Source organism: Bos mutus, chromosome 16 (assembly GCF_027580195.1).
Source record: "Bos mutus isolate GX-2022 chromosome 16, NWIPB_WYAK_1.1, whole genome shotgun sequence".
NCBI lineage: Eukaryota > Metazoa > Chordata > Mammalia > Artiodactyla > Bovidae > Bos > Bos mutus.
The window spans coordinates 9,844,420-9,855,684 of NC_091632.1; the positions used below are offsets into that span (position 1 = coordinate 9,844,420).

The window sequence follows — 11,265 nt, forward strand, 5'->3', positions numbered from 1 at the left end:
GCTTATTTCTTCTGTGCACATGTTTGTTTTCTGTTTTCCTCATTGCAGTTCCAGCTCCACTAAGGAAAGGGGAAGACCTTGTCTCTGGTGTTTTCTGGGTTTGTAACATTACCTGTCATACAGTATCTGCTCAGTGCATACCTACTGGAATAGAGTGGAGAAATGTCACAACAGAACATGGGAGGAAGGGTGCTGTGTGATCACAGGGTCCAGGGCAAGCCTATCAGGAAAGCCTCACTGGAGAAAAGGTACTGGAGATGTCTTTTAATTTATTAATAATTGGATGACAGTTGGTTTGCAATGCTGTGTTGGCTTTTGCTGTGCAATAATGTGAATCAACCATGGTGGTGGTGGTGGTTTAGTCACTAAGTCGTGTCTGACTCTTGAGACCCCATGGACTATAGCCTGCCAGACTCCTCTGTCCGTGGGATTCTCCAGGCAAGAATACTGGAGTGGGTTGCCATAAGTATACATATATCTGAGATGTCTTTTTAAATGAATGCAAGTGAAGGAATGGCATTATTTTCAGAAGAAAAAAAGAAAAAGCATGAGAGGTATGGGCATTGCTCTGCCAATCGTATGAAAAGCATGAAAGTATGGGAAGGCAGAGGTCTGAGAAGGGGGCAGAGGGCAGAGGATAGGGAGGAAAATGAAGAGATATTCAAAAGTTCTAACATGTATAGTACTTAGAGTTCCTGTGTCCAAACTAAAAAAAAAGGAGAAATAAATATCGCAACTCTGCTCTCTGAACTCTCACCGTCCTAGGCATATGAGGAAATTACGTTTTCAATCTTGCTTTGTTTTGTTGCATTTTGTTAGTGGTAATAATGATGGTTTTCCCCTTCCTTCAGAAATCAGGTATCTTGGAATAACAGTGGAAAGTAAGAGAGGAAAAAGGTGAAAGTGAACTGTAGCATAGTTCCTAAGAGATACTTTGAAGAGGTACAGTATTATTTACAGGCATACTGTGATAAGTCAAAGATGTATATTGTAAACTCTAGGGCAAGCATTAGCAAAGTGTAGCCTGTGAGTCAAATCTGACCTGCCATCTGTCTTATAAATAAAGTTTAATTGGAGCACAAAAAAATCAAGTATCTTGGAACTTCCCTGATAGTCCAGCAGTTAAAACAGCCTTCTAATGCAGAGGGTGTGGGTTCAATCCCTGGTCAGGGAGCTGAGATCCCACATGCTTCACAACCAAAAAACATTAAAAAAAAAGAAAAAAGAAAAACAGAAGCAATATTGTAACAAATTCAATAAAGACTTTAAAAATGGTCCACATCAAAAAAAACATCTGAAAATGAAGTATTTTCATTTAAGCCATTAATTGAAGCATTTGTATGGAAAAACACACAGCAAAAGGGAATTAGCATTTATGTCTTAGGCCCTTACGGTGCAATTTTAAAAGTAAACTTCTAATAGCATTTGTGCAAAGCATTTTACAGATGGAAAACTGAGTTTTATAGGGAATGAGCTATTTTTACAGGGTCATAGAGAAGGGGGATTTGAACCTCTGATTTGTCTGATTCCAAAGTTCCTTTCTTTTTCCTGCATTATTTTAGAAGTTAGGATCCTTCTGGGTAGAGTTTCCTGCTTAACCATGGTGATATCCACCTGTGTTTCCTCCTGCTGCATCTAAACCCCATGAAAAGCCTAGTGAAAGTGTTAGTTGCTCAGCCGTGTCTGATTCTTCACAGCCCTGGGGACCCTGCCAGGCTCCTCTGTCTGTGGAAACTTCCAGGCAAGAATACTGGAGTGGGTTGCCATTCCCTTCTCCAGGGGATCTTCTCGACCCAAGGATTGAACCCAGGTTTCCTGCCCTGCATGCAGATTCTTTACCATCTGGGCCATCAGGAAAGCCTGTATGGCTTAAAACAGTATGGCAACTCAATGGAGAAGGAAATAGCAACCCACTCCAGTGTTCTTGCCTGGAAGTTTCCCTGGACAGAGGAGCCTGGCGGGCTACAGTCCATGGGGTCTCAAAGAGTTGGACAGGACTGAGCACATGCATTGCTGCTCACCCACTCAAATGACTAAATGACAAAGATTGACAATACCAAGTGCTAATGGGCACCTGGAGAAAACAAAACTCTCCTTCACGCCCCCTTTATTATAACTGATCTTTCTTGTCTATGTGTTAATAATTGTATTCATCTTTCAAATAATGAACTTTGATTTTGTAGTGTTTGTTTATACTATCTTGGTTTCTTGGTTTTCTGTCCTACAGATTTCTACTTTTACCTTTCCCCCCCCCCTAATTTTACTTTCTTTTTAACTTGCTATTTACTTTTTTGGATTTCTTCTAATTTATTAATAAGATAATTTTTTCTTTAAAAATACAGCTTTGCTGTGTTTCTCACAATTGCTTTTTATTATATTAAAATGTTTTCTAATTTCCATTGTGAGTTATTCTTTGCCATATTAAAAATCTGTAAGAATTAATTAGATCAAGTTTGTTAACTGTGTTATTTAGATCTTCTATAGCATTATTCACTATTTTCCACTTATTCTCTCTGCTGAGGTTGATGCATTAAAACCTCCCATAGTGATTAGATATTGGGCTTCCCTGGTGCCTCAGCTGGTAAACAATCCGCCTGCAACGCAGGAGACCTGAGTTCAATGTCTAGGTTGGGAAGATCCCTTGGAGAAGGGAAAGGCTACCCACTCCAGTATTGTGGCCTGGAGAATTCCATGGACTGTATAGGCCATGGGGTTGCGAAGAGTCGGATACGACTGAGTGACTTTAACTTTCTTTCCATTTTCATAGTGACTATAAATTTTCTCTATTTCTCCTTTTCGTTCTGACAATTTTCACTTTTATATTCTGAAGCAATGTTCTTATGTTCATAGAAATTCAGAATAGTTACATCGTGCTGTTGGTTTGATCCCAATATATTTTCAAAAAATCCTCTTTTGTCTTCAGAAAGGCATCGTAACTTAAAAGACTACTTTGCTGTATCAGTTACTTATCACATACATTGCCGGTGGAAATTCAAAATAGTGTAGGAACTTTTAAAAACATATTTGAAGTGTCTTATAAAATGGTCATATTACCATATGACCCAGCAATCCCACACCTAGGCATTTCCCCCAAGAGAAATGAAATCATAACGCCCATACAAAAAATTGTTTGAAAAAGAAAACAATTTTATTCATAATGACCAACACCGGAAAGAGCTAAATGTTCATCAACTGGTAAATAAATTTTAATATATCATATATTGGACCACTACTCAGCAAATTACTGATCCACAGAACAACATGAAGGAATCTCCAGAGTATTATGCGAAGTGAAAGAAGCCAGACCAAAGACTGCATGCTGCATGATTCCACTTTCCTGATGTTCTAGAGAAGGAGTAATTATATCACTGGACACAGTTCAGTGGTCACTGGGGAATGGAACTGGTGAAGGGCCTTAATGCAGAGGATCATAAAGAAATATTCATGGACATATTCTATATCATGAGTGTGCTTCTAGTTACTAATCGTATGCATTTGCCACTTAAAAGTGGTGAGTTTTCTCATACTGTATGTAAATTATACCTCAATAAATCAGACCCACCCCGAATCCTAAAATAATACAGAAAGGAATAAATCACCATAAACTTCCAAGAGCCAGGACAGAGGTTGAGGGAGTAGACAGCCATAAATACACATATACACTGGAAGCTGGACTACAGGGGGTGAGAAGTACTAGACTTAGGAAGCCAAAGAGAGCTGACACCAAGCCAAAAGCGGGAGAGCCCCAGAACCAGCTGATGCCACAGAACCCCCAACAGGTTCAGGAATTACATGTGTCACGCACTTCTGAAATGATCATGCAAGTGGAACTGAGAAAAGGAAGGCTGTTTGGGAAACTGGTTGAGAGCAGTTAGATGCTCTTGTTCTCTCTCTCACCCTAGGAAACTGCAGGTGTTTCCCCCACGAAGGCAGATTCAGAGGCATGGGTGATGTGGGTGGGGCTGAGTCTGGTTTGTGGAAGAATTAAGTGGGTGTCTATGCAGAATTCTGAGACACCCCCCAGCCTCATTTTCAATTCATTTCTAACAATGCCAGGAGCCAGATGTATATTCCAAGCAGGAAAGGGAATTATTTCTCTTGACAAGCCTGAGTGAAAATACTTTCAGATACTGATGCGGAATGTTACCTATTGAAATGACCCAGTTGGACCACTCTAGAATAAATCCTAAGAAGCTGTAAACCCTAGCACATAAAGAAAGATCTTTCAAACAGCTTTAATAAGAACCACTATATGGAATGTACGTAAGCATATAGGGCATGCATACGTGCTCAGTAGAGAGTTATTTTTTAATTATACTTTAAATTATACTTCAATTATACTCTAAAAAACAATGATAAATGAGTGTTTTTGATTCTATTAATCAGCTTAAGAAACAATAGTACTTCCTTCTTATGTATGAACAGATTGCATGAGATTTTCAGACATTTGAGGAAAATCTCCAACTAAGATCAAACACAAAGACAAAAACACACATTGTTTTAAAGAAATGTAACTTGGAAGAGGCAGAGACAGTGTAGGCAGATAAGCAAAATTTATGTAAACTTGAGAATTACTATTTTCAAAGAGTCGGAAAGGATATAGCTGCAGTGAAATGAGTAGAAGGGTTATAAAAATAAACTTCCAGAAAACAAGAAATTAAAAATGTGAGTCTCAGACATTTAAAAATTCAGCTGAGTGATTGAAAGTTGGAAGAATCTCCCCCACCTCACCCCCACAAAAGAGTTTTACCAAGAGACTGGAAACAGGAGGTAGAAGAAAAAGGGACCTAGAGGAACAGTCAAGGAAGAATTTCAAAATGAGACACCAGAGAAAACGTGGAGGACATGAGGGGTCAAGGAGAAGAGGAGGATGGAGCTTAAAGTTATGTCAGGATATGCAGAATTCCAAGTGATCGTGCGAGCAGCTAAAACCGAAGAATAAAGCCTAGCCTATTATTTTAAAATATACAAATGAAAACTACAAGAAATATCTAGAAGAGTTTCAAGTAGTTGCTTCCAGTTGCATGCTGAGAATGAGAAGCTGGAATTGAAGGGGAGGTGGTAAGAAGTGTATTGTTGTCCCCCTTATAACCCTTAGTGATTTTTAAAGTGTGGCTGAATAAATGTAATAAAAATATTTTTCAAAGCCAAACAGGAACAGTTATAACACAGACACACACACACACTCATTGGCCTGCTTACCTGAGCACTCTGAGTTCTGTTTTCCGTGCTGCTGCAGGACCAGATGGTCCATCAAGCACATCCCTTTACTGGGTCTTCTCTGGGGGTCACGTTGTCATTGGCACCATTTGCTGCCTGGGTTTATGGGTTGCCCTAGGTGAGATGCAAATAGGCCCTCTTAGAAATGCAGCCTGTGTGTGTGTGTGTGTGTGTGTGTGTGTGTGCAAGTGTGTGTGCTCAGTCTCTCAGTCATGTCTGACTCTCCATGACCCCAGGGACTGTAGCTCACCAGGCTCCTTGGTCCATGGGATTCTCTAGGCAAGAATACTGGAGTGGGTTGCCACTTCCTCCTCCACGGGATCTTCCCGACCCAGGGATCGAACCCAAATCGCCTGCATTGGCAGCTGGGTTCTTTACCAATGAGCTACCTGGGAAGCCCACAGACTGTGACCTAAGCATTTTTTTTTTTTAAGATTTTTTAATATGGACCATTTTTAAAGTCTTTATTGAACTTGTTACAATATTGCTTCTGTTTTATAGTTTTTGGTTTTTTGACCACAAGGCATGTGGGATCTTGGCTCCCTGGCCAGTGGTTGAACCCGTACCTCCTGTATTGGAAGGCAAAATTTAAACCACTGGACCTCCTTAATTGGAAGGCAAAGTCTTAACCACTAGCCTAGGCGTTATTAATTGACTATACTAAACTGACTGTACTGACTGTACTAAACAAGCAAAGAGTGTAGCCTGTCAAAAAGAAAATAAGTTTTTTCAAACATAGAAAGGAACTGCAATTTACTGCCTTAGTAAAAACAACAAATTAAATAGCCAACTAAGAAAATGAAAGCGGAATATGTAGAGACAAATGATGGGAGTGTCACGATGTAAGGGTTATGATTGTTCTACTTTTGTACACCTGAATTGGAAAAGAATCCATCGTGTATACATTACTCCAGTGTACCACGTACACTGTGTGTACACTCAGTGAACAATGAAATAATTCTCATAATGATAATACCTTTAGAACAAGAGTGAAATGGACACACACAGGAAAACTTTGCAGGAGGAGGATGCTGTTCCCAACCTTCATGTGAGCCTTGGTCACCGTGTGAAAACCTTACTGCACGTGAAGTGTCACGGCTATCCTCAGACCACTTTAGAGGCTGCCCAGCTGTTTTCTTGCAGTAAAGTTTGCCATCTACTGGATATTGTAAGAAGTTCCAGAATAATGGAGTTCGGACTTTTCCTTTTTTCTTAAGTGCGGCAGAACTCCAAGGAAGATGCCGTGAGCAATCCCAACACACAGAACTGCAGCGAGGAGCAGCTCAGAGTGAGGAAGGGAGGAGACCTCAAGTCCAGCCACTCAGCCCCCAGATTTTCTGGGGACACCTGCGGGGAGCCCAGGAGGCTGAAGAGCAATCTGAAATCGCTGTTCAGGGGAAAAGGAACTGTTTCGGAGAGTTTCTGTAATTCTTTTGTATTTGCTATTTTGGTATTGCTAGGGCTAAAATAAATGTATATATTTTAATACAAATATACATTTATATAAGTATATATGCAAACATATGTATATTTGCTAAGAAATAAAAAGTAACTTGACCAGTTTTAAAGACTATAAGCACACAAACATTAGTATTTACTTATGTGTGGGTGTTTTTATTTTCTAATAATTTTTTATTTGGAAAACAGCCATATGGGTAATTTAGCTTAGTTATAAGAATATATTTATTTGGGCAATGACATACCACAAGGTGATTTCAGGGAAAAGCATTTTAACATCTCTAAGATTACTCAGCATTTGTGCATGCTAAGTCGCTTTAGTCATGTCCGACTCGGCGACCCTAGACTGTAGCCCGCCAGGCTCCTCTATCCATGGGATTCTCCAGGCAAGAATACTGAAGTGGGTTGCCATGCCCTCCTCCATGGGATCTTCCCAATTTATTCCTTTGTCCTTGATGGCTTTAATACACCTATCTCTGAAACAGAAATGTAATTCTCAGATTTAAAAATCATCAGTCAAGAATCTAAAAATTTTATCAACTTTTTATTAGCAATGTTTTTGGCAGTATTTAGACTGGCTGACCATAGTAGATGAGCCTGTGTGTGTGTGTGTGTGTGTGTGTTGGATGACAAGCAAAGCCTGTGAAGTGAGACACGTCTGTCGGGCCTGGCTCTGGCATGCACAGCCTCTGTTTCCTCAGCTACAGAGAAGGAGAAACAGTAGAATCCACTTCTTAGGGTTTTTGTGATAACTAAAGTCACTAGATTTAAATGCTTGGCAGACACACAGTAAATGGTCAGTAAATGTTAGCTCTTATTGTTATATAAGATGCTTAGAGATTGTTTGGGAAAAAGTTACTGGATTAATAGAAAATGGAGCAGTAACAATAATAACCAAAAAAGTGTCATTTACTAACACAGTGTCACTGCAGGAGTTTTATTTGAGGAAACTTAACAGAGACCCGGAGAAAGCAATGGCAACCCACTCCAGTACTCTTGCCTGGAGAATCCCAGGGACAGCGGAGCCTGGTAGGCTGCCATCTATGGGGTCGCACAGAGTCGGACACGACAGCAGCAGCAGCAGCAGCATCAACAGAGACCGGAGAAGGAAATGGCAGCCCACTCCAATACTCTTGCCTGGAAAAGTCCCAGGGACGGAGGAGCCTAGCGGGCTGCAGTCCATGGGGTCGCGAAGAGTCGGATATGACTGAGCGACTTCACTTTCTTTCTTTCTATAGTTCCTTTTGGAGAAGGAAATGGCAACCCACTCCAGTGTTCTTGCCTGGACAATCCCATGCACGGAGGGGCCTGGTGGGGTTGCACAGAGTCGGACACAATTAAGCAACTAACATACACACACAACAGAGACCCAAGTGCACACATACACAGCGAGACTACCAATGGGCTGATCCAACACGCAAAGACACCTTTCCCATCAAGTACATGACATACATGCAACATTATGTATAAAGGAGGTAACCAATGAGGCCAAACACTCAGTGCTCTGTGGGGGCCTAAATGGGAAGGAAATCCAAACAAGAGAATATCTATCTATATATTCAGAGAGAGAGAGAGAGAGATGATTTACCTCACTATACAGCAGAAAATAACACACGTTGTGAAAAACTACACTCCAATAAAAATTAAACAAAGCACCTGGACTCGGTCAGGATCAAACTGAGATAAATGAGGTTTAGACTGAGAAAATAACCTGCTCTCACACAAGAACATCTTCACTATCTCACTGTATATTTCGAGTGCCATTTAAATTTGGGGCTCAGAGAAATGCTCGCAAATTGAGAGCTGTGATGAGGGTTTTCTGTTCAGAGGATCTGCTTTTGTTCCCAGTGCCTATTCTGTGAGTTTTCATAGTCAAAGCCAAGATCGTACCTTAAAGATGTCCCTTCTTGTATAAACTCGGCATGTGTACAAGTCCACCTGCATTTATTTGTAGGGGTAACAACTGACCCTTGTTTCTGTTTTTTATTTAAAGGCTCTCTTATTACAGCTCTTCTTGGTCTTTTCCTAGGATTTCCTAACTGAACTCCCCCCATTAGCACTCTCATTTTTGAGGTGAGTCCTCATTTTCATTTACTCTAAGAATCGAGTCTGTTAGCAGAAGGGAAGGAAGGAAGGTAGGAGGGACTAGTGTTATTACTCATATCTGGGTTAAATTAGCAGTCCAAAATAGGCCTCACCTTTAAGGAGGGCACTCACGTGCACTCCCACAATTACACACCAAGTGTCCTCTGCTCACTGCCCTGCAGCAGGTACTTCACTGCGTTTTCTCCTCAAGCCACTGAGACCTGGCCGGGGCCCGGGGAAAGTGCTGCCTGGGATGGGAGTAAGGGCGTGCCGGCTGCGGACAGGCGCTTCTTTAACACGCTAAGGGACAGGCTTTGCCGCCGCTGCTGCTGTTCAGTCCCCAAGTCATGTCCGACCCTTTGCAACTCCATGGATGGCAGCACGCCAGGCCTCCCTTTAAAGATACAGGCACAGGCTTTAAAGATATATTATTTCTACTTTTAATGTACGTTTAACCTAATTTCACCTAAATAAAAATGAAAGATGAATTGAGGAATTGTGAACATAAGTTCAATTTTCCCAGCAACATCTACTGAATAGTTTCTGATACCCTGTCATGTCAAAGATCTTTTCTTAAGAAGAATAAGTAAACATTTGTTAGTGAATTGCTTTCATTTGTACTTTTGTTTTTATTAAAATAACAACAAAGTCTACTGTCTTTATAGAGACATTTTGCTTATATCCTTGGTATTTTTAGAAGTTAATATAGATTTCTATATTAAACCAGATCTCAAAAGCCACTGTTGATTTCTATAATTGGAACAACCATTGACTTGATAAAGAGGACTTAATTCAGCTGATGCTGGGAAAGACTGAAGGCAAGAAGAGAAGGGTATGACAGAGGATGAGATGGTTGGATGGGATGAGTTTGAGCAAGCTCCAGGAGTTGGTGATGGACAGGGAAGCCTGGCGTGCTGCAGTCCATGGGGTGGCAAAGAGTCAGATATGACTGAGCAACTGAACTGAACTCAGCTGTCAAAAGAAAACATTTTTATTCAGATTTTATTGTCTCTTCCTTATTCAGAAATATGGTAAATTGGATGGACCCTGTCATTTTGGTGAACCATCTAACAATTTCAGTCATGTTGCTGTGGTTTAGCTGCTCAGTCCTATCTGACTCTTGCAACCCCATGGACTGTAGCCCACCAGGTTCCTCTGTCCATGGGATTCTCCAGGCAAGAATACTGGAGTGGGTTGCCATTTCCTTCCCCAGGGGATCTTCCCCACCCAGGGATCGAACCCCTGTCTCCTGCATTGTAGGCAGGTTCTCTACTGCTGGGCCACCAGGGGAGCTCATTTTAATAACAGTTTGTATTTCAAATAGCAAATATTTGGGATTTGGGGGTTTCAAATTATCCACAATAACTTGCCTTTAGAATGAAATAGGTTATAAACAATGCTAGAGACAGAGGAGAAATTTCCAGATCAAAGAATTCCACATCAGGGAAGGGGCTGGTTGAATTTTCTTGAGCCTGGCTTTCTGCAGAGACTGAACTTTAATTCCAGGGTTGGGACTACGGTGGGGGGTGGGGAAGGGACGTGGCAGGAGATGCATCTTTATTCGGGAAGTAGCCAAAATGGCCCACACGTGGTGGGTAATCAATAGGAATCTTGAATAATGGATGAATGAGCAAGAAAACCTGGATTCCCGTTTAAGCCTGGCTGTGAAGCTCTCACTCTCACCTCTTTTGATAAAATCAAGTGGAGCAAATCAGAGGGTAAATTGCTCACTTTGATATACATGATGAGAGGATCACACGGGACAGTTCAAGAAGTAGATGTGCCCTTTAAGACGTTTCTTTTCTCTGCATTCCTGTAGCCTCTAAAAAACTAGGCATTCTCTCTCTCCTACCTAGCTATCTCTATAGACAGGTTTTAAATTCTAAATTGAGGCAAATTGACTGTAATGGCAAGAGCACAATTGTGTGGTAAGACAGACAGAGGTTTAAATTTTGGTTCTGCTGTTTCCCATACCTGTGGTCTTAGAATGCGTGTCATTAGCCTGCCTCCTCATTTCTGAGGGAGACAGACCCGCAGAGCAAGGGCTTTGGAACCTGGGTGTAAACCCTGACGCTGCCACTTACAGACAGTATGAGTTGTATTAAGACACTTAACACCTCTGTGCCTTAGCTCTCATTTTTATAAAAGTGATGCCCACCCCACAGTTTTATTGGTGATATTTAGTTAATACACATAAAATGCCCAGCAGTACTTGTAAGAGCGAGAGTGTTGTCAGCCAATTCATATTGTTGTTATTATCATGACAGGTAAAAAGGATAACATAAATAAAGTTCTTTATAAAAATTATAATAAAGTAATTATCTACTCAGTATTATTTGTTTTTCCTTTCAGTGCAGAGTTCAAAGCACAGATGCCTTGGTCCCCTTCTACTGACAAGCACAGTGCCACCACATGGCGAGTGCCTGGTAAGTGCTTGCATGCTTAATAAATGAGTCAGTGCAAGGAAAATGAGAGTGTATGTCTATCCTGGAAAGAGTTGTT

General features: G+C 41.0%; 1 protein-coding gene across 1 annotated transcript in view; it reads right to left on the minus strand.

Moving 5' to 3' along the window:
• The window catches only part of CRB1 (crumbs cell polarity complex component 1), a 161,183-nt gene extending 155,929 nt beyond the window's left edge, over nucleotides 1-5,254 (minus strand). Inside the window, exon 1 of the mRNA XM_070384375.1 lies at nucleotides 5,203-5,254. Coding sequence (XP_070240476.1) covers nucleotides 5,203-5,254 — 52 coding nt within the window. The remainder of the gene's footprint in view (nucleotides 1-5,202) is intronic.
• Nucleotides 5,255-11,265: the final 6,011 nt, after the last annotated feature.